General features: G+C 40.4%; 1 protein-coding gene across 19 annotated transcripts in view; it reads left to right on the top strand.

The window, feature by feature from the left end:
- DLG1 (discs large MAGUK scaffold protein 1) overlaps positions 1-24379 on the top strand; it is a 149729-nt gene that overhangs the window by 38297 nt on the left and 87053 nt on the right. For all 19 annotated transcript variants that reach the window (XM_084529486.1, XM_084529489.1, XM_084529508.1 and 16 more), the window contains one exon: positions 15533-15697. In XM_084529486.1, coding sequence (XP_084385612.1) covers positions 15533-15697 — 165 coding nt within the window. The remainder of the gene's footprint in view (positions 1-15532; positions 15698-24379) is intronic.

Genomic DNA, 24379 nt, shown 5'->3' with positions numbered 1-24379 from the left:
CCTAGCTGTTATTCACTGTACTTTTTTGATTTTTGTCGCTGCGCTTCTTAGATGAGATCAGAGGTGGGTGCAATATTCAAGATCTGTGAATTCCTCAACTATTCAGAGAAATAATGCTGTCTGCTTTCTGAAGTTTCTTTTTTGAATATTGGAACTCCTGAGCTAATAGCTTTCCTCCACTTGGTTTTAAAAAAATCTTAGTTAAAATAGTATTTCTAGGTGTTCTAAAGGGAAGGGAGGAAGACCTACATTTGGTATGGTATTTTCACATGCTGTCACATCCACTCAGGTATTTCAGTCCTAACTCTGTCAGTAATCTCATAGCTAAAGTAGGGCACTATTTTCTGTAGGAAGGTACTGTGTTTTGCTGAAACAGCCGAAGAAGGAGAACTCAATTTTGAAGAGATGTGCAGTTGGTGTTCCAATAGCTGCTGGTGTTTTATAAGGGCGTGTGTGTGATGCCCTAGGTTTTTGCTGAAGTACAATGGTTTAGAAACATGTTGAATGCACAGGGTTGATGAGCAGGCCTTAGTTTAGGGTCAGTATTTTGAAAGTTTTGTTCGTAAACTGCAGATACAACTCAAACCACGAGTTACTGGAAGGATGACACAGCACACCCCAAGCCAGCTGACAGATGATGCTCCTCTAGTTCAAGTGGCAAACAGAGGAAACTGCAGGACCTTAGCACAGAGACCTCTGACCTGGGGGACTGGGCTAGGAGGAGGTTCAAGAAGCTCAACAAGATGTGCCAAGTTCTGCAGCAAGGATAGAGCAGACCCTGCGCGGGTACTGGGAAACGACTGGCGGAATAGTAGCTGTGCCAAGAGGGTTATGGTGTTGATGGGGGACAGAACGCTGAAACAGTGCAAACTGTAAGTAGTTTAGGCAGGGCCCAATATTGACAGATAACTGAGCATTGATAGAATCCTCTTGGTGCCTAGATTCTCTCCTGCTCTTGGTAAACTATTTTATAATTAGGACATGATCTGCTTTTATGGTTTTTCGGCAGTGGAAGTGATCTGTTTGTCTCTGGGAACAGCCTTCTCACTGTCTGCAGTGGAGAAAAAAAACCTCAACCCTTTGTTAGTATTGTGGAAGTACTTCGTCTACACCGGCTGTGAGTGGCTCTTAGCCTCTACTCGGATGGCGCTGCATCAAAGCAGTAGAGCAGAAACATATCCAATTGCTGTCTTTTCTCGATGTTGTGTCAGGGAAGCATGAAAAGCTGCTGAAATGAAACTGTAGTATGAGACTTCACTGGATAAAAGCATGTATTGTTATTGTATTTCCTTTCCCGGATTTTCACTTTTTTTTAAGCCTATGTGCCCTCATTTTTCCAGTGGAGGCACAGATGCTTGATTAATAGTTTGAGAGTCACTCAATAGCAGTGCTGCTTTTCTTAGCTACATCTACATTGCACAGACCATATAAGAGGTAGTCCACAATTGAAAACTGCTGCTCTGAAAAGAACTCTTTCAAAAAGACAGTATGAAATTAATCAGATTCTGAGCAATCCTTCAATAGCAGAGGGATCTTCATGCATTATCCATTCTAGAATAATCCCTGAGCAAATGTTGTCTCTTTCCTCCCAGCACCAGTCCCTCCCCAGTAATTTTTGCATGACAATCTCAATCAAGCTAGCGTTCTGTCTCAGTCTAATTAAGGAGGATATGATTAGCTTGGGTCCTGCAGGGAGTGATCCACAGTGATAAATTAGATCCTTGTTCTGGTTTGGTCTTGACGCTGGGGAGAGCAGTCCCAGCTAATCACACCCTGTAGGATTCCATCTTTCCCACTGAGCATAGCCTTCAAATTATAACCTTACTTGCCTAATAATCTTTATCTCTTGCATTTAGGGTTGATCCACTTCAAGTCCAAAGTAGCTGGAAGCTTCATTGGGGTGGGAAAGGGTCGATGGGTATGAGAGTGAAGCTTTTGGGGTGCTCAGAAGGTTTGTTTAACGGGCTTTTATAGCTGAGCAGTTTTATCCTTAGAATGAAGTGTCTGTAGCTCACAATAAATCTTTGAGGGTCAGATGGAACTAAACAAGGCTAAATCTGAGTGCTTTTATTTTCATTTCCTATCTGTGGACAGATTGGAACAACACATCAAAGGCAGCTTTTAGAATAAAAGTATATGATTATTCTGAGTGATGTCAGCCAAGTTTCTGAATGCTGTCCGTCTAACTCTGCCAAGATCTCACAGTTCTTCATTGTACAGGACTTTTCAGGTCAGGCTGTGTACTGAGTTGGGCTGGGTTGGCTGATTTACTTCACAGCAGCCATGTGGCATTTTAGGTTTTTGACCCAAACAGTGTCGATAACACCAGTGCTTTAGCTGTTGCTGAACTGTGCTGGGGATACGAAGGCCTTCTCTGCTTTATCCTGCTGCTGCCTCTGCAAGTGGCTGGGAACGGGCAAGAGACTGGTAGGGACACAGCTGGGGCAGCTGACCCAAACTGATGGAGGAGATATTTCATGCCTTTTGGTGGCATGCTGAGCAGTAAGGCTGGGGAGCAGGTCTTCCAGTGTAGCTGCTGGTTGGAGATTGGTTTACATCAGTCTCACTGTCTGTTGGTTCGAGGTGGTGACTGCCTTTGCATCATGTCCCTCCCCACTACACTTATTAAACTGTCTTCATCTCAATCTCCGAGTTATTTTTTGTTCGTTCCTGTTTTTTTTTTTTCCTATTAAATTCTTTCTTGTCCCTCTAGGTTGGGAGTGAGCAAGCAGCTGGGTGGGTGCTTACCTGACAGCCATAACCAGATGTTTCTAAACGCATTGAGTATGTTTGAAGTGGTGTAGTACTTCCTGGTTTTAGGGATTTCCTAGCTGAGGTGTATTTTAATCAGAGTACAGTCTATTCAAAGTAGTCAACACTTTGTTTTTTTTTTTTTTTTTTCTCAAAAAGCTGTAAATATATATTGAAACATGATAAAATTTCTTTACAGCAGTGACTTTAACAGGAGGTCAATTCTGTCACCTCTAATTCTCAGGGATTTCTTGTGGGGAAACTGAAAATGTAAAGGCGTGCTCCAGGAGGGCTAGACTACTTCCAAAATATCAGGAGGAAGGGAAAGAGATTACACTCTGGGCCTTTGAAATTCGGAAACATGAAGTTGTAAGAGCTTCGCAGCTGCCAAGTCAAGCATGTGTTTGTGCAACTTTTGGCAAGATGCGCTACCATTCTGTTATAAGCTGCAAGGCTTTTAACATTTTTCTATTTGACATTCTTGATATTGACATTCTTAATATCTTTCTTGGTGTATGAATTCTGCTTGTTGTTGCTTAGGCGGCCTTTCCCTCACCTTACTCCATTTGGAGGCACGCTTTTGATACGTGTCTCCTTAACTGCTCCCTGCTCTTCTGAAGCCTGATTATTTTTGCTTTTAGAGGACATCATAATGCAGGCACCTCTGGGTTCTTTTTCCAGTATAATGCTGGACTTTTCTCCTCCGATTTGGACTGAAGAGAACTCCAAAAGCTTATAGCGCCCCTAATGATGGTCATTGGGCAAGGAAAGTGCTCTTGTGCGGTTTTTGGGTTGACTTATCAAGCCTTATGGAGGACCTCGTTGGAGTGATGTCCCAGATCTGTCGTCAGCTTAACAGCTTAAGACTCAGAATAAACTGGGAGAAAATCACGAACACCTACTGAAAAGCTTCTATTCATACGACCTGTTCTGGACTTAAATGCCACTGAAGGGGGCAAGTTTTAAAAAGTGATGTTATTAATTAAATTCCTTTCCCAAAATAGCATTTCACTTTGCCTTTGAAGTTAACGGGGCTGTAACGTTCTTCAAGACTTTGGAACCTTAAGAGCCAGCAGTGTTCTAATTGTCCCAGAAAAGATTTTTCTATTGTTGATGGAAGTGTTTTGTTAAAACAATGCGAAGGATTCTCTCCTTCTGTGTTCTGCGATGATTGTGTTGGGCACATATGGGTCAGACTGAGTGGGCGCTGCAAATTGTGTGCACATGAAGCTCCTGAAGGGCATGAAGCTCCTGAAGGGCAGATGCACATCAGTGTTCTGAACCGAAGGTGTGACAGGAGCTGCAGGTTCAACTGCACACACGTTTACCTGTCAAGCTGGCAGACAGGTGCTTCTAAGACAGGAGTAGCTGCTGCAGTTAGCTTGTACAAGGGGAATTTTCAGGTCAGTGTTTTCAGTAAATAAACCTTTTCGCTTGAAAGCGCTGTGCAAATGACTTTCCTGGCAATTCAGGTATGTGCAGAAACAAGCAGTGCGTTTTTGGCTGCTTTCTCAAAATTGGTTTGGATAGACATCTCCCATGTCAGGGAGTGACAGCAGCCACGCCAGGGAGCCTCATGGATGCTAATGGATGCGGTGCGCACCCGATATCCTTCATGAAACTAGAGTTCAAATTTCATTTACCTTACAGAAATTGCTTACACCATTACTCCTTGAGTTACAGTCACTACTTTAGAGTTTTCTGTTATTATGAGGTAATCTTCAACCAGTATCCACGCTTCTTTACATAGATTAATTTTGGAGTTCTGTGTACTCTTTCAATACTATATGTGCTAAAACTATGAGGCAAAGAGGTTAAAACAGTTCTTAGCATTAGAAGTAATTTAAATCTGAAACTTTGTTTCTTTAAATTGGACTGTATTCTGGAAGTATACCAGATCAGGCTTCTGGGGATCGGGGACCTGGAGTCCCACCAGACTGCCAGGTGCCTGCAGTGATACTTGCCAAGTTTGTTCTCTTCCTCATGCTGTTTAAAAACTCCAGGTCTCGCTTCTTACGAGGTTCCTGGTTCCTAACTGATGGTATAGAAGGATTTGGGTAGAACACATGGATTTGATCAAATGGGCACCCCCAGCGTGTTCGGTCAAAAAAAAAAGTGGGCAAATGCTGACCAGAAGTACTAAGTGCTTGAGAGGCTGGGAGTGCTTTTTTGATGCTGCATAACATTTGTTTCTCTCTATCCAATGTTCATACTGCTCAGGGAGTCTTGGAAGTGTAACAGCATTCTTATTTTATGATAATAACAAAATTAGTCTTGCTTACTAATTGAAGGCCTTAATGATGTTGGTATTTTTATTGGGCACATGGGAGCTATGCCGAAAGATAGATTATTGCCAAGTAAACATGCAAAAGAAACTTGGAATGAGGGCAATTCCTTTTTATGTAGTGTTTTCATAAGCATGAAAAGTCAGTTTTAGTGATACAATATTTGAGTAAATGGCAGTTTTTAAAAGTTTTGATTTTTTTTTTAGATATTTTTTGCATATAAAAGGTCACGTACATTTTTGTATATTACCAGGTGGAACCCTCCTAATGCAAGAAGAGAACTTAGGTTTTTCTTTTTCTATGTTCAGTGAACTCTGACTTGTTTTTTTTCCTTGTATATGGCACCATCAGATAGAAGTCCTGATACTGTACTTTTCAGTCTCCTAGTTTAAAAATTTTCTATCATCAGCATGGAAACAGAGGGCCTAAACTGAAGGAACTCAAGATTGTATGGGGTAACACCGAACAGAGTCTGGTAACTTGAGAGGAAGCATTGTGAGATACTTAAGAAGTTAAGGCCGTATTATTCTTATTAACAGCTTAATGTATTAATCGATTGCTTTTTATGTTTTGAAACAGTAACTTTGAATTGGAATCAGATCAATAGTTAAATGGGGTTAAGTCTCTGTAGAGTTCAAAAGTAGGTTTCCAAATATTCTGAGTACAGGTGCTTTTATGATTGTTTATATTTCAGGATGTTTTATGCTTGCAGCTGCATATTTAAAATGCCTTTGAGTACAAATAATTGTTACGAACAAGTGAAACTATTACAGGTAAATCTCAGAATTTAGTCAGCAAACTATATTTTAACTCAAACTTAAATACTGTATTCTTAGGTTTGTGCATGACTAGATGTGATAAACAAGGTAACTTTTTAGAATAAAGTTCAAGACGGTTTTGATGTGTAAGCAATTTATTTGGTTGTAGCTGTAAAAAAAACAGTTGAAGGATTCAAATGTTCTGTGGTCTTCATCAACAATGTAGGTGTAATTGCCTTAAGCTTTCTCTTCTTTCATATCTTACTGATGGAATCTTTCGTAGATGTGAGGACTGTATCTTCTTATTGATTCTTCTATGCCCATGGCACATTAGAGCTTATATTTTCTGCATCACAAAAAGCTATTTGTGCAACGTTCAAGAACGAACTGCTTTTGCTCTTTGACTTCATAATGAAATTGCCATGCATTTGAATGTATTATTTTAGTAAGAAATTGCTATTAATGTGATTAAATATATGGAAGTAAGATGGATTGTTGAGCTGTAGTGTAGAAGAGGTGGTGTTGTGGTATGAGAACGTTCTTGTGCTCCTTGTAGAGCAGGCAGTGCTTGCCAGCTGTTTCCCCTGGTGCATTTTTTCCTTTTTCATGTGCTGTATTGAAGTTTTTTCACTTGTGCTTTGCCCTAGTTCTTCAGAAAAGAGACTATGCTGTGATCCCCAACGAGCACAAGGAAATTAGAGGGCTTTTTATGTTCTTCAGTTATTGATTATACTTTAAGGCTGCCCTTGGATTTAAATATATGTATAAGAGAAGCTTAACCTAATGTAGGTACATACACAAGGTGTATCTTCGTGTACACATATCATTTACTGCCTTTCTGTCTCCAAGATGTTTAAGATAAACACTTCAAACTTTAATTTTGGTCCTGCCATTGTTGCTGCCCATGCATGCAGCAGATGACCTGTTGTAGGAAGCCACAGCTAGGGCTGGCTGGTGAAGAAGTGTAGGTCATGGCACATGGGGGAAAGACAACTATGCTTATTAGTATGGAAAGGCTGTCATCTGTAGTTCCTGCATCTCCTACCAAGAAAGAGGTCCTCATGCAAATGAAGTTTATTTTGAGGTTTACTGTGGGCTGAGTTACACGTTTTTCTCCAGACATCTTGCCTTAGTTTCGATTTCCTCAATCTGCACATTTATGTAAAAATGACGGTCTCCAGTAGAATTCATGAAGTTGCTGTTTTCTGAGCTGCAAGTGTGGCTGTCAGTTTTTCACCATGTTAAACTTTCTACCTCAAGGGGTGCTTATCAGGTAAACCAAAGGAAGTAGAAGGGAGATGATGACAGACGGCTACAGGTGTAAACTTTGGCAAGCAGTTGCAACCTGAAGAGCAGACATTTTTGGGAATATTAAATATTTGCTTTCATCTTCTAGTACAATTAAAATGCGTTTCTTGTAAGAGCTGTCACCTTATGGTACAATGAAGAGAAATCAGTGTGTTTGTGATAAAATTCTGTAATGTGATGCCATAACATATAAATACATTAAAATTCTGCAGGGACTATGGTAGTCCTAAAAAAAAATAAAATTAAATAAAATAAATTTAAAAAAAATCACAAGAAAAATAGAATAAAGTTTGAATCCTTATAGAGCTTGATTCCTCCCTTTCCCAACACACATGCACACGCGCGCACACAAAAACAAAACAAACAAAAAAAAAACACCAAAACCACACCAAAAACACGTATTTAACAAGTTTAAGACTGCCTTTTTTTTTAACACACAACAAAGAACAAAAACCTTAAGGCAACTGTGGCCATATTCAGTTCTTTTCTAAAGAAAAAAGCGCTTTTTCTGTAAATTTTTTTCCCCAAGTGTCCACGTGTACTGTTGCTTGAAATGAATTAGTTTATCACTTTACCAACAGTGGCCCATAACCAAACTGATGCCTGGTCCAAATTATTCATGTTTTCCTAGAGACAACCGGGAGCAAAAATGCGGCTTCTGATTTCATTGTGTTGAAGTTGGAGAATATTTGTCTATTTCTGTTGCTGTTTGTGTATTGGTTTTGGTAGACCGTTAGGAGTTTTTCTCAGCAGTTAAGGGTTTTTTTAATGTGTTATTTAACCTTGATTTTTTTTTTATGTTAGAAAACGAGGATTAAATATCCCATAGCCATTCGTTCTGTGGTCTGCTTGTATTTCCTTGAACAAGCTAGCATAAACTGCAGCTCAGCAGATCCCCCGCTGTTAGCCTTACAACTTCCCGGCGTTATAATTATGCACATGTGATTTTAGAAGGGGCTTTCACTTGTTCATTGGTGCAGTGCGAAAGCACCTTGCGGGAGGTGCTGGGTCTGTCTCGGTCGGGCCGTGTATGAGTCCCTTGCTGCAACATCTTGCCCCTCCCCTCAGCAACCAGCATACACGAGCAGAGTGGCTCTGCTGGAGTTGCTTCTCTTTTCATGGAGGAGACAGCAGACCTTGCACTGCAGCAGGTGGAGCTGCCTTGCTGGATCGAGCCCCAGGTTCCGGCTGCAAGCATCCCGCTATTACTTCGGGCCGCGATACAGTTGCCTCTCGGAGCTGACGCTAGCATAATTACGTACAAAGCTGACTCGAAAAATTTAAAAATGGACACAGGATTTTTTGGCTTGCCTTTTTTAAGATCTGGTTTCTAATATGGAGTGAAATCTTTCCTGAAGGATCGAACCTATTTGATGTAAAGGCTTATTTTTGAACGCTATGGACCTAGAATAAATGTCAAAGACAGGCAGCAAGCAGCGCTTACAGAGGCATTTTTCTGGAATCTCAGTCGTGGATCGATTGAAGTGCACAGGGTCTGAAAAAATGTCTCCTAGCATAAAAAACTTGGATTGTTTTTCTCCGATGCTGTGCCACTGTAAAGTAGCATGTACCAACAACACAATCTCTTTAATGTTTGGATGTAAGGTGGGTCTATAAAAGGACTTTCCTGGAAATATAAACTGGGTTTAATAGGCTATGAATGATTGCCAGGATGTGTGCTGTAACTGTGCTTTAAATTTCCGATTAAATAGCATGTATTTTGTTCCAGGCATTACTCGATTATCGGAGGGAGCTCTTGGTGATTGTGACAGAAGTAATGAATTATCATGCCTACTCTTTAGAGATCCCTTTGAACAACATTTTGAATTTACTGAATGCTGCATGTAAAATGTCGTCATTCTCCATTAATCAGCATTAATCATCATGTAATCAGTTTATTGCACTTGGCTTTCATTTTCTTCAGCTGTGAAGAATTAAATACATGGGAGACTTGCACTGAGATGCAGGGCTGGAAATGCCTCCTGACATCATATTGATAGAAGCAATTGTTAGTGGCAGGTTTGGGTTTAACAGTGTCCTCGGGCATTTAGTCATTTTAGGACTCCATCAACTGTTTGGGGTCTAGAGCAATAAAACATACACAATTTGGTAATTCTCAGAATAGTAAGCAATGTAGTCAGAGTGGTTTAAACTGCTTTTTCCAGAAAAATTAACACTGGAATTGAAGGATATGATGAGAACTGTAACTGCTGGAAAGCCCCTTTAAGAAAGCCCATTTAAAAATAAGGGTTGTGTGTGTGAAGTTACTTGTGAACAGATTCAGCAATCTGTTTCCAAAAGTTATTTTACATATTCAGTGTTTCCAAGCCAATGTTCAATGTTCTTAACAAAAAAGCTGTATTTCTGTAAATGGGGAGCAGTTGTGTATGTGCATATACACACAGGCATGCATACATGCGTGTCTGTGCAGTACATTTATATTATATATATGCTGGTATCACAATATGTTGTTGATGTTGGAAAAAAAAAGTCGCTAGGTTGGGAGGGAGGAGTCTGATCTGTTTGTAATGGCTCTTTTGCTAGTGTAAATGACTTACTGTGGAATTGAAGGCTGAGGGCTTTATTTCCAGTAGGCAAGGATTTGCCTTGTTTTGTAACTACTTGTCTTTCATGTGTCCAAAGCATTTTTCAGTTGTAAATATGTACGTGTATATTGATGCAGCTGAGAAACTGTTTGCTGTAAAGTCAAGGCTTTTCATTCTTTGGGGAACTGCACGTCCCTTCATTACAACATCACAAATTTGGGAGGAAAGCCGTAGGACCAAAATACAATTTGGAATTTCATGGTGCCAGTTGAGCTGCCGACGAGGGATGCTGTTCGCTTTAAGACCAAACTAAAAATATCCAGTGAATATCCAGCATCCACTTGAGGCGTTTTGTGCCGGATTTGAGTGACAGCGGCATTTTCCGCTGTCCTCGCACGCCAGCGGCCCCTTTGGGCTGCCTCGCACCCCGGTGACTTGTCCCCCGGTGACTTGTCCCCGGCTGCCTCTGGGGGCAGACCTCCGGTGCCGCTGCTTGGGGTCCCCAGCGTAGGTCCTTGTCCCTGTGCTGATATCCTGCAGGCTGCTAGTTTCTCGAGATCAGTTGCTTTAGCAGTGCTGTATGTTAAAATATCTGGCTGTTGGGCTTTAACGATACCCAAATGGCGGCCTGCTCGGCCTGGGGGAGAGAGGGCTCAACTCAGCAGGGCCTAAAAATTCCTGAAGGGAGGGTGCAGTGAAGGAAGAGCCAGGCTCTTGCCTAGGGTGCCCAGTGCCAGGACAGGAGGCAGTGGGCAGAAACTGGACCCCAGGGGTTGCTGCTGAACCCCAGGAAACATTTCAGTGCTGTGTGGGTGGCTGAGCGCGGGCACAGGCTGCTGGAGACGCTAGGGGCCTGCTCCCTGCAGGGCCTGCGCCCTCAGAGCCCGCCTGGGCACGGGGCTGGGCCCCCTACTCTGGGTGGACCCAGCGGTGCTTCCACCATCAGCCAGCCTGTGATTGCCTGCACGTGCCCTGCTTTTAAAAAATAGAGAGGGAGAGCTCTGTGCTACCTAAATCCCAGCTGCACTGAAGGCGTTAGGTTTGACTAACCGTGACCTGCTGGGAGCGCAGGGGGTTCTGCACTTGGCGCTTCTCAGTTTTGTTTGAAGTGAAGTTGCAGGATTGTGCTGCGCTAAAAATAACATAGCAGTGTCTTATCAGAAAATACCTCTTGAATGCTTAAAACTGAGCCAATATTGAAAGTAAAAGGTGAAATCATAATGCAGTGTAACCTGTTCAGTCCTTTACGTAAAGAAACAACTCAGCTGACAGAAGTAATTCTATGAAATGGTGTTTTCCATTTCCCTTTAGTGTTTTTTGACTACAGGAAAACAACGTTGTCAGTCTGACTGCTCCTTGTTTGGCCTCTTTACATTGGCATTGTGGAACAGGTGAATTTCTTGTCACCGAGTATTTCTGATATTTTGTAAACATGAGCATCTTAAACTGGCTATTTCGGAGTATCTGTGACATGAAGTGCTGCCTAAATGCTTGCATTTCCCACTAGCTGTGTATTTTCACATATGATGGAGCACTGTGACCTAATTATGATGCTGCATGTGGTTTTACCCAAAGTACAACGTCAAACTGAAGGGGGAAACTCTAAAAGGCTGCTCCCCTTATGGTTTGTCTTAGCTCTAATTATTAAAAGAAAACTCATTGCTATTATTTGAGAACAAAGGAGTTATTACTCAATGTTCTGAATGCTTGTTTAAAAAAATCGCTCTAATTTCAAATCGTGGAGTTTATTATATGTGAGGACCTAAATTGAGAATAATACTAAATGTCCTATTCTGTGATCAGTGAAGAAGTTCTGAAGATGCACCACCACTTACCTGCTTCTCTTACCTTACTGAAGTGGTTTTGCTAGCAGCAGGCTTTCAGCTTTTCAGTGTGAATTGCTGCTTACCTTCAATGAGGCTTCATTTTGTTTTTTGTCATCTGCCAGTTGTCACGAATGACAAGTTTTCAAGGTGACTTCCATTCCGCAGCAGCTGAGTGTACTCCTTGCTTTGTATCATTTTCCTTCTTCAGTGAACAAGACACTGTTGGCCTGAGTGCTTGCTTCTGGCTTTGCACTTCCACTACACTACAGGGAAGACTCATACAGAATATGCTAGGATCTTAATTTACTATTTAATTTGTCCTAATTTTACTGTAGTAAGATTATGGGGAATTTGGCTGTATTGTTGCTTTGCTTGCTGCAGCTATTGGAGCTTATTTTCTGCTGACTGGTATCTGAAAGTCAGAGTTCTGAATGCTTTTTTTTTTGGGGGGGGGGGGGGGGGGGGGGGGAGTGAGAGAGGGATTGTAGATATTTAGATTTTCCTGCTCATCTGCTTTTGACATGCTGCATCCTAGTGCTTTTATGCAGGAGTGGGGATGTTGGATGTAGGGCGGCGTTTCCCAACAACCCGAATTGCTGGCATGGTCTGCTGAAGGGTCCCTTCAGGTTAAGCTTATCGTCTGAAGTAGAGCAGTGACTGAATAAGGACAAGTATTTCAGTTTGGCTTGTCATGAGCAAATGGTCTGCAGACACTGTTTTATCATGCTATCTGTTCGTGCTGCATCAGAGATGATGTGACTCTGTGAACTTCTATGGATTTCTCAATTTTAACTGGTTATATTGACTCAAAGTCCTCACTCATTACCCTTTTTCAAAATAGTGGTTGGACTTCCAGAACAAAAATTAAAACGTTGCCTAAACACAACAATATAAACTAGGCTGCCTGTTTTCCTGGGGTTTGTTTGTATTTTTTATTTGGAGTGTGAAGGGACTTGGGAATGCTGCTGTTGTGTGGATAAGGAGCGTGAAAATCTGCAGGAGAAGGGCAGTAAAAGAAAGACCAACTGGCAACCTTCTATTACTGCTTTTTTTTTTTTTTTTTTTTTTAGGCACCCTTTCACTCTTCCTCTTAAGTTCAAGCTGTTTTAGTACTGATCTCTTTGTATGTGGGGGTACATCTAGAAGTTGCAGTGCCTTCAATTTTGTTTTTATATAACAGATGGGATTGATGTGTGCCTCTAATGTGAATTGGGTTGTGATACGCATTCCGTCCTGAAGATCAGCGTAGTTTTTGCTGTCTTGCACTTTGTCATTACCTTATCTGGCAGCTAAGGGTGTTTTTGCATGATTAATTTTTTGTCCTCGAGCATGGTGCTCTGTGTGGCCTGAATCTGTGGATTTACAGCCTTACATGCTGTTGTGGATGTGGGTCACTTTTTTAAGGCGTGTTTAAGGGGTTCTTTAGGTTGCTTAATTTTCTGTTGATTATCTTTCAATAAAATCTCTCAGTAGAGTAACTTCTTAAAAATATAAAGCCTCAAGTTAATTACGTCTAGGGTACTCCCTAGACATGAATTTGTTTGAAACGCTTTCTTTTGAAAAGACAGAATTTCCTGAAGCTTTTCTGTGCCTTTGCCGTGAACAGGTGATCTATATTCTGAAAAATGGTCCTTTAAAACATTCATTAAAAAAAAAAGTGTTTATCCTGTGCGTTTTTGCAGATACTTTGGCGATTTTATTTTTTCGGCTCTGCTAGGGTAGTGATTTTAAGCAGGGAGGCCATGGGGCTGACCAGTTAGCACGATGAATGATTTCACTGTGGTGATTTTGGAACATCTTCTGGTGTCACATTAACTAGCACAGGTTTGTTGAAGTAAATGGATTTTTCAGTAGTTTACACCAGCAGGTAACTTAGTCCATAGTACTGAGTGACAGTTCAAAACTCACTGAGGGTGCAGTCTAGTTTGAAGAAATCTTGTTAACTGCATTGCATCAGGAGAAACGTTGTGACTCCATTTTGGCACTTGTAAATCTGTAACCCAGTCCTCTGGGGCAGTACCTCTGTCAGAAGTGTGTTAATGTTTAGTGTTCGTGTTGTCTTTTGCATTGTAAATTATGATTATAACTTAGAGAGTAGTCCATAAAGCTTCCTAAAAATGTAGTTAGCTGGCTTGGCTGCTGCCTAACTGGGTGCTGGGAGATGTGTGGCAGAGGTGGTCTGCCTGTGAATTCGGAGCTGCTTTGCCACACTTGCCAGTAGTCTTACCTTTGATCTGTCTTGCCTGTTTCTTGGCTGGTTCTTCTATCCTAGGGTCTCTTTGGCGCCTGGATTGGGCACAGGACTGGATTATTTTAGCTGTACACAAAGCAATGGTCTCTGCTAGCCACTGTGAGATTGGCTGCCCCGGCTCTCTCCCTCCCTTTCTCCCTGGTGTGCCAGCACTGCTGCATGTTTCATCTTGTTGTGAGCCGCTTTAGGGAATTAGAAGAGCAGCAAGTTAATATCGCTGGAGAGGGAACAAACATGCTGCTGGATTAGCCCGTTGAGCGTGCTCCTCGTGGGGTCAGACACATGCTAGAAGCAAGGGGCAGGGAGATGCAGTTGTAGAGCTGGGGCTGGAGAGCCCCAGTGGGTTCTGCTCCATTGTGTGGCCGCTACTCTTTCGATCAGCTGGCTGTGTTGTGAAAATGCACCTCTGGATTTGTATAGGATTTAAATTGCATGGGATTTTGATTCAGGTGTAGCAGCAGAGTTAATGCGGCATGACTGAAGCAGATGACTGAATTGCTCTGCTCAGGTGATGGCAACTCCAGAGAGAGGGATGGAAGGGGCAGTGCTGGATGGATGGTGGCTGTTTGACCATGAACGTTGAGGTGACGGAGCAGTGAGGTGCTCCCCATCTGTCAAGAGGCACGGGTATTTTGGGGGTGATGCTCAAGAGTAAAGCAGTACAAAGCACTTCCACTACCATGGAGAGTCATCTGTTGTAAGATGATCTGCTTTACGGCCAAGCTGAAGCGCTTTGCTCTGAAGTATTTGCTGCAAAGGATGAGGACAGTTGGGTAACTTTTAGAATAAGAAGTGTTGTAGATACGGCACTTAGAAATGCTGTCCTGTAAGTAGTTAGGTTAGTGTATTTTAAAGATGAAATCTGTTTTTTTAATAGCTTCAAGTTGACTTTACTACTATTTGCAAAATATTTCCCAGTCTTGAATATCACATTAAAATCCAAATAGCCCTTCAAGTTTAAGATTTTTTTTGAGGAGCTTATAGCCCTGGTCTATAGAGCATTACATGAGAGAGTTCTTTTCCACAGCACCTCTTTTTCTATTTTTTTAATGTAAACTGTACCAATGCATAATGCTGGATGAGCAGTTAACTCCGCAATCCAGAGAAGAGGTGAATACTACGTGTGCCCATGACTTCATTCATACTTCTTAGCGGGGGCTGCAAGTGTGGCTGCAGCACTCTGACTGGAACACAGCCCTGGTGGCTAAATAATAGGTTCTGGCTTTTGAAATTGAATGAAAATTAATAAGACTGACTGAGTAATGTCTTGTGTTTCTGTGTGGAGGCTTCTGTATCACAGAGGCTTCATCTGTTTCGTTGCAAGCCCACGTACTGTAGTCTCATAACAAAGTTAGGAGCAGTGAAGTGCTGTATTGATACATAAAACATAAAAGCTGAAACCTTTCAGCTGACAAAAAAAAAGGCTTTTAGCAGATGTGCTAAATAGGAAGTGGGGAAAAAGTTTTTGAGTCTGATGGTTTTTAAAGGCAGGACATAATGCTGTATTAGAAGCGTAAGGAAAAAAGTTTTTTGCAAGAGAGTTTGTGGGCATGTTACTGTATGCAAACAGACAAACTAGCATTAGAGCATTTTGAGCATTTCTTGATAGCATTTCAAATGGCTGGAATGTTTTTAGATGGGACCAGTTTTTAAACTGAAATTATTAATTTAAACCTTTTATTTCTAGATTTTATTACCTTCAGGTCAGCAGGGTCAGAAAATAACTATTTCTCTCTCCTAAGTTTTCTATATAATGTTTTCACATTTTCATGGCGGGCTAATCGTTTTCTCTAATTGTTTTCTTCAGAAATACCGCTATCAGGATGAAGATACACCTCCGCAGGAGCACAGCTCGCCCCACATCAGCAATGAGGTGACGGGTCCAGAGCTGGTTCACGTATCAGAGAAGAATCTGTCACAGATTGAGAATGTACATGGATTCGTTTCTCATTCTCATATTTCACCAGTAAAGGTATATTTTTTTAAGTTATGAGAGTGAGCTGTTTTGATATACTCTTTATGGATGTATATACTTCCGTGGGGGGGAAAAAAATCATCAGATACAGTTCCTTATATGGAACTGCTCATTTGTAAAAATCACTGTATAGACATTAAGGTATTGACTTTGTTCCACACATCGTGATTAAAAGCACATGTTGTAAAAAGCTCAGATAACAAATCTTGAGGTAACATGAGGTCTCAGATGGAGTTGTGACTGGGCGCTATGGTTACCGTTGTCAGCTGCATTTTGAGTTCCCTACAAGGATTCTGCAGAATCAATTCTGAGATCGTTTTTATTAAATGTTTGATCAAGTACCTATATGGGAAGTCCAGTAAGAAAAGTGTGCAAGATTTTGCGGGGTCGTAGCAGGCAGTTTTATTTACTTATTTAGTAGGGAAATGCAGCTTAATCACTTTCTGAATAGCGTGGTGTTTCAGTGTGCCAGACAAAATGATGTGTTTTCTATAAACACTTATGAATCTGGCTTTTTTTTGAAGAAAAAAATGGAAAAATGATTTGATAATGAGTATTTGGGGTTTAGAATGATAAGGTGGGCATACGTTTTGACATTTTTAGCTTGAGTTGTTGGTGTGGTAGTATCCTTTGACTGAAATTAGTGGAGTACTGTACAAAGCACCAGGATATTTTAAGAAAAAAGTTGTTCTAAACTTAAAATGTTCTGGAAATGTAACTATAAGGAAAAATATTGAGCATCAGCTCCTTATTATCTACTTCTAAGGATTCTACAGAGGAACAGGCTGTAGTGGAGGTGTATTTAATGATTGTCTTTGATCTTTTTGAAGATTCTAAAAAATGTAAACGGTGTTATTGGACACATTTTTACATAAAACTCCGTAAGAAATCCTCTGTGTGTTTCTGTAGTCTCCAGGGAAGCGCAAGACAAGCTATATTCTTCATGTCCTAATGAGTAATCTATTTGAAGTGGGCTATATTAACTTCTGAGGAGCCTTATGAAAAAGCTAACACAACAAACCTCATTCTGGGCTTGGCTAGGACCTCAATTTTGTGTTGCTTATGAAGGCGCACACACAGTAACACACTTTGCCATGTCTAGGTGTCCATAAACTCATGGATACCTAAAGTAATACATAATATTTTGTGTGTATTCATTTTATATATATATATATATATATATATATAAAACACTGACACTGGGGACTTAAGGGGAACTTATTTATGCACAAACTTTTCCTAATTTATAGCATGCTTAGTCATGCATTTCAGAAAGAATAAAGAGGTCAAAGAGGCAAACAACACAACTGTCTGTAGTCAGAGATCAGGTTTAATATATTTCACAATCCAGATACCTTTGCAAATAATGATAAAAGTATATAATGGTTATATGAGATAGTTCTAAGAAGCAGGTCAATCTAGATGCTCTTTCATTTTACTTGAGACAGTTCAAAGGGCTCTAATTACCTTGGTGTCTTTTTCACTGCCTGAACTGTAGGGAAACCGAAGTACATAGAGTAGTTCTGTGTTTGAGTTTTATTTCTGTTATACTTTTGATTATGAGTATGTCAGAGAAACCCCAGGTTGCTATTGAATGCTTAGCGTAGCTGGTCCTCTCTTCAAGACGTGTTCCTCAGCTCATGCTGAAGATCTATTTAACAGCAACAGCTCTGAGTTGAGAGAGCTTTGTGGATTTGTTAGCTTGGCTTGCTGCACTGTGGTGTAGGGACCAGGTATTGGCTGGTATACAAGATCTTAATTAGCTGTATTCAATAGTGCCTTTGTTTAAAGAAACAAAATGTAACAGAGGGCATTGGGAAGTTTTAGTAAGCTAGATCATTATACTAATAACACAGGAAGGCTGTTTTTTTAATTAGACATGCTAAATACTTCAGAAATTTCAAATACAGAGTTAGTTTGGAGAACCTATTGGATGTAAACGCTGCTTTACAGTCATACGCTGCTTTTTGAGAAATGCTGCAGAGGGCAGTAGAATCAGATTTTCTGAGGAATACCTTCTGTTTTTAGCAAGCTCTCTACAGTCTAGAGCAGTAATGCAGAACATGGATATAAGATAATGATTAACTGAGGTGTGCAAGGTTTTAAGTAGTTTGTTTTTGTCCTCAAGATAAGCTTTCATCATCTGTAGGACTTAAAGCAGCTGTTGCAACTTGCTTGGATGGTTTTCAAAGAGCATCTTTCGGTAACCAAAATGTCAAATGTATATCCTAAACATTTAGAGGATGTGTGTGTAATCACTATTTTCAGATGTTTTACATTAAGTGTCATAGTAACTCAAGGTAGTTTTCTAAGAGGGGTGAGCTACCTCAGGGTGGGGTAGGATTTTGGATGTTCGCAGTTATCATGGAGTAACCAATACTATCTGTACTGATTTGAAGCTTAAACATAAGATAGGGCATGTGATGGTTTTGCCTTGTTACGGTTGAGCTTCCTCAGTTTATGAGGAACGGTGTCCTATGTACCTCAAGCATCAGAGATGTAAAGTTAACCTATGAGATCTGTTATCCTCTGTTCTGTAACACTGAGTGAAGTGAAACTCTTCTTCACCCTGTAAAATGCATTTTTTGAGTGCTTGGTGATAGAGAATCATGAACAGGTAAGAAGAATGGGCAAACTTCCTTCGTAAGTATTCTGTCCCAGACACTTGAACCCTTTCAGGTAGGCAGGCAGCTAGTACTAGAGTTTCTTCAATGTGAGCTTTCAAAATCTTTTGTAGGAATTTGGGACTGCAGCATGAGGTTCCTCAAGTTACTACCAAATAAAATGTGACCAAGCTGATCTGGCTTTGGTGTACTGGAAAGCAGTATGTTGCTAACGAGAGCGACCACTAGATGGTGATGCTACAAAAAAATATTAATTGTAAAGCTGAATTTAGCTTTTCGATCATACCTTCATTTTTCAATCTAATATTTCCATTAAATAGAAATATTAAAAACTCCTATCCCAGACTTCACTTGGTTGATCTGATACCAAAAAAAGTTTTGAACTGTGGACTGACAATTAGTTTTCTATCAAGGAAAAGAGCTGTGAGTAATAAATCATTGTAAGGTTTTAACATAATGGATCATGATACAATATGATGGAGAAAATCTGTCTTAAAATGAAGTATCCCCTCATTTAAAGCAATCTGCATGTGAAAGAAGTATTTCATTTACAGCCCTGTATTTATGATCTTTTGAGGTCCCTTCCCACCCCTTCAATTCTGTGATTCGTGATTTACAATGTATGTGTAGACAGTTTCAAAGAAAGTTTCCAACGGTACCCAGAGCTGTGGCACAGGCTTTGCAGTCTGGTCCAGTTGACAACGTGTACTGCAGTTTTATTCTGTGGGTTAAGTGTCTTGTGCCCATTTAGTATATACCTATTTTTGACACGTGTTTAGGCATATTTGTGAAAGTATTTTCAAGACCTATTGGTATTTATCCTGAATAGTTTTTAAACGGACTCAAACTATGTACCTGTTAGTGCTACAGCGATGTATAAGTCTCCCTAAATTGACTGTGGTATCACAGGAATGAAATATGGCACGGCGGTACTTTTTTTAAAAAGGCATCTGGAAGGGTTCATAGAAATGACAACTCAGCCTTGTTCTGAACTGGGAAAATGGAGGAACTGTTGTAAAGGGCAGGATCAATGAGTGCCTGCAGAAAGTGCTGATGAGGAAGTGATGAAAGCATTGCAGTCTTCTGCTGCACAGAGTTATTAGAGCACGTGCATGAAGATCATCTTGTTGATGTTGGCTTCTAGTTTTTCTTACATGCACACAATGTAATTCCCTGCAAAGGCTTGTAGAAAAATTAGGTTGTTGTGGATTAAGAAAAAATAAATCTTAGGGTTTAATTAGTTTAAAAAAAAAATCAAAAGAAAACAACAAAAAAAAAGGAAAGTAAAGGGTAAGAAAGAACATCAGTAATCATGATGGATGGAGGTTACCATAAGGATGTCAGAAAAACTGGTCTCATTGTATCGTCTCAGGATTAAAATAGACTGATGGAAAAATCATTTCAGTGCTCAGTAACAGTCAAAAAGGCAAAAGGAATAGCAGGAATGTCTGGGGAAGCAAATGGGAAATAAAATTGCATTATTGTATCACTAGAAATCTGCAGTGTTCCTTGGGAACTGCGTGGTTTCTTACATCAGAAGGTGTATCAAACTAGAAATGGTTTGCAGAAGAGAAATACGAGTGGTCAGACAGGGAGCAGGTACCCTACAATGAAAGATACATCAGTTTGACTTCTCATTTGGGAAGGAGCTGAGTCAGGAGATTGTTAACAAAACACAAGCCAGTAAGGATAGGTCAGTAAAAATATAACCAGAGAATTGCTATTTCAGAAATGCAAGCTTATATTTAGAAATGGAAATTAGCAGGTTTTTATGTATTAATTAGATGTATATATTTTTATATAAAGTGATTAAATTATATCCACTAACCCCAGTGATCCCCAGTCAACCTGTACTGTGGAAATCTTTCAGCTGCTGGTAGTCTCTTGGTTTCTGGCTGCATCAGTAAAGGTATCCTTAATGCAGGACAGGTGCTTTTGCTGGTGGACATGAGTCTTGCGCTGATAAGATGGATAGCTTCCTTCCTCTCCTGGTCTGTCCTGCCTGCAGCCACCCCACCCTCCTCCTCCTTCATCCCCCTCATCCTCTCAAGTGCTTCCCCTGATGTCTTGAGAGCTTGTGGAGCGCCTTTTAAAATAGGCTTCTCTGCTTATTGAGAGAGTGGAAAAGCTCAGTGAAATGATGGGCATTAGGATTTCCTGAACTACAAAGGCATGCTCCAGGTGAGACAACAGTCAAAGTAATTCTACCTTCCTACTTGCCCTGGCACGTTTTCCTGCTTATATGATTTCCTAAATCCTACTTCCCTCTGAGCCAGGTAGGCAAGGTTCCCCTGAAGCTGCTGATGCTGCTTCCAGTTACTGATTACAGATAGGTTGCAAGATTAGCTGACGTTTATGATTGTGAGAAAGTTGCTATCTCTTACTGTTACCTAAATGAAGACCCTTAAAACTTTATGCTATCTTCAGCAGGAAGACAATACCTCTGGAGTTTGGGATGTACAAGGGAGATCAGCAGAAATTATGAAGACCAACTTGAACAGACCCTCAGAAGTACTCATTTTTAGGCTAGTGTTATGCTTTGGTGGCCACTCTTGAGGAGGTGCTCTGCAATTGTAAATTAAAAAGCCTGGCCCAAGCCCTTAACAAATTGCTACTTTTAAAGATCCTTTAAGTTGAACATACAAATATGTGCAGAGGTACCAGTTTGTGTCTCCTGTTAAGAAGCAGTTGACCAAATCTGCCTCTGTTTCAATGTGGATCTGTTCAACAAATTCTTGCCAACAGAGATAAGAAAGAAAAACTGTAACAGATGGAAGGTGGATTAATCCAAACATTGGAACAACCTACATGTAGGATATAGTAATCAACATCAAGTTGTCTTAATAACTGGTTGTACTCATTTCCCCTGAGATTTCCCCGGAGAGCTCAGTGCAGTTGGGCTCACTTTGAAGAAAGACTAAAGAAACTTGTGTTAAACACAGGATGTTTTTATCAGTCTGGCGTGCCAAAAGGATGGGCAGAAGATTCATGAGCAGTGTACGGAAAACCAGGCACTTTAATCTGCACAGATTGGTAGGTTATCGGGGTGTAATACCAATGCTTTTAAGTAATCGTTGATGTTCATCCTACTAGTAATGTATAATTCTGGAATAATCTGTAGGTTTTATACTGAAATATGTTCTTCTTGGACTATGTAAATTACAGTTGATCAAAGGCCATCCTTTTGGTCCCATGTATTTTTCAGTGCTTTTTCTCCACCTTGGGAGCTAGTTAGATAGTCTTTTATTTGAATATTTGAATTTAGTTGTACGCATTTCATTTGTCTCTTTTTAATAGTAAGGTAAGCAGTACTGCACATAAGCACCTGCCACTGTTTTAGATGCTTCTTGAATTTGTTCTCTAAAATATATCAGTTTATCCAGTTTGTACTGTTCAGCAGAAAACTAACAGAAGACTTTTTTCAGATAATTCAGTTTTGTTTGTTGTTTAAAGAGCAATTGATATATAACTGCTGTTTGCATATGCAAACAGTTTTTGTTGCTGTGTGTGTCAATTTCAAGGTATGCCTGCTGGTGGAGGTATGTGCAGGAAAGCTTTCTTTGAGATGAAAATACAGTATGTCGTGTTCAACTCGTCCCAGCAAGCTGATAATAAGAAATGGCTCAAGTACAAAATCGGAGTAACTCCATTCCAAGTATTTGATGCTAATTTTTAAATACATTTAATCACAGGGGTTACTGTATCTTGGTAACTGGCTGCATAACAAATCATGTTGTTCCTTGTCTGCTACAAAAGCAGATGCACCTTTCAGTAATTTTATTAAGCTGTAGAAAGGTATGCGTACTATATGTACTGATTTATAAAGCCTAATTATGGTTATCTCTGAATTCTTAATTCTTGCCTCACAGTAAATAAGGCCTTTGTTTGGCTGTGGGCTTTTTTTTTGTCCCCATCAGCTCAGTGTGCAGGGTATGGCAAGGGAATGACAGCAGCTCCCCTCAGGGCTTCTTCAGACACCCTGGTGAGTCTCCTGCCCTGCCCTGACTCCACAGGCCATTTGTTGCATTTTGAGCCCCCAGCTCTGTACTGGGGGCTCTTGGGATGTCTCCTCTCTCTGAGTACTTACTGTGATTTCTACATGTAGGTGTTTGACTCCACTGAAATGCTTTTTGTTCAAAACAAGCCCGTATTTTACCTCCCACCCATATTTATTTTCACCTGCACAAGCTAGTTTTCTTCCTTTGCTTTACTGTGATGCTGCATCATTTCTAGGGGTAGGGTACGCTGCTGTCTTCGGGTTGTTGTGGCTGTAACTTGTAAAATCTGGGTTTATCTCATTACCTTAGTGCAGGCTTGTATGAATAATTGCAGCTATATCTTCTTAGGCATCAGTAAATCCCGCTCAATACCATTAATATCCATAAAGAGGGTACCAGCACAGATTGCTTGTCTCGTGTCACCAGTGTGATTGCTTAACCTCTGCTTGAAGTCCCTCTCTGGGTTTTTGTCCCTCTGTTGCATGAAAAGGAAAGCCTCATAGCTTCAGTATCAGGAATTTTTGTCTATACCTGCCTTTCCTGAAGTGCTGATCTCTAAAGCCCCTATGTCAGTAATGCCCTGGGTTTGTCATGGGGTGAGTAGGAACAGTCCCTGAAGGAAAATGCCTTAAAATACAGCCCACCTGTTTCACCTTCAAACTGGTCCATATAATGTCAAGAAAAATAGGCTCCTGTCCATGTATTATGTTTTGTTTTCAGAACTGTAAACAATACTCACCCATGTGGCTGTCCATTTTGGAGCCTATGGAGACACATAGGTGTCAGAATATTATGTACAGAATTTCTTGAAAGACTCTTGCATGTCAGTTTTAATTTATGGATAGCTGTGCTTCCCTAGCAATCACAGTTAAGAGTTTGTCATACAGGGGTCAGAATGAGGCATGAGGTGTTTCTTTTTGACTTGAATTGCTTATGCCTCTCCGTACCTTGGCCTTTGGTGCTGCTTGTGACCAAGCGTTTTGGTTGGGGTTGGTCGTTCTGCCCAGCCCCTGCTTCACCGTGTTGTCCACATCAGCGCGTCCTGGCGAGCTTTCCTGAGTGCCTCTTCCTGCCCAGCCAGCAAAACTCGGGCAGCTCTGGAGGGCAATTTTCTAGACCAGATGTGCAAACAGTGTTTTTTTCTAGATCTGACCTGCACAAAATATGGCTTATGAAACACGTACTTTAATTCAAACCAGTGGCAAGCATACAACTTTGAAGATGACGAATGGTTGTCATTTGTTTTGCAGGAAGTCAAGCTAGGCCATCACAGCAGACATTCTATCAGATATTTGTGTATATAAAATTCAATTTTCTCCTTTAACAGTAATGAAAAGCTTGTGTTCTTTTATACCAACAAACTTCCAACTGCATAGCAGTATCTTGAAAAAACTCTTGATAGCAGTATGTACAGTGATGAAATCTTGGCAAAGAATGCATTTTCTGAATATGGAAACTGTGTGTTAGGACACAGATTAGAAACCATACAGTTTAAGTTCCAAGGTATCCTTTGCTGCTTTGCTTTCAGTGCTGAAGTTAAGGGGTGGGAAGGGAGGGAAATTGATACACCTTTGTCTTCCTACTCCATTGACAACAGAAATTTTGAATAAAAATTCCAGAATGTCAGAACTGAGGTTTTTTAAGTTCTTATTAACATTTTTTTGTTGCCTATACCAATGTCAAATGTTCAGGTAAGGCTGCAATCTTCCCTCCCTTCACTCAAATTAGAAGAATTCATATTGTGAAAAGTTTCTAGTTAATTTTCTGCTGTGTCTCAGACATATCTTCTGTTATCTACTTTATGAACACACCTTTAAGGACTGTGCCCAAATTAGACCTCGCTTCATATGATTTACAGTGATAAGCCATTGTATTTTATGAATATTAATAGGTTTTGTCTGAAAAATGCTGCCAGTGTTGTTATTGAGGTGTGCTAGTAATGAGAAGTAAATGGTGCGTGGATCTTATTACCAGTATCTTGATAAATACAAATATCTTATGTTACAATGCAAACAAAAAAGATAAGCTGGTGTATTGCACCCAAAGAAGTATATGGA

This window comes from Aythya ferina (assembly GCF_964211825.1).
Source record: "Aythya ferina genome assembly, chromosome: 9".
Taxonomy (NCBI): domain Eukaryota; kingdom Metazoa; phylum Chordata; class Aves; order Anseriformes; family Anatidae; genus Aythya; species Aythya ferina.
This window is presented reverse-complemented; position numbering and strand designations above follow the sequence as displayed.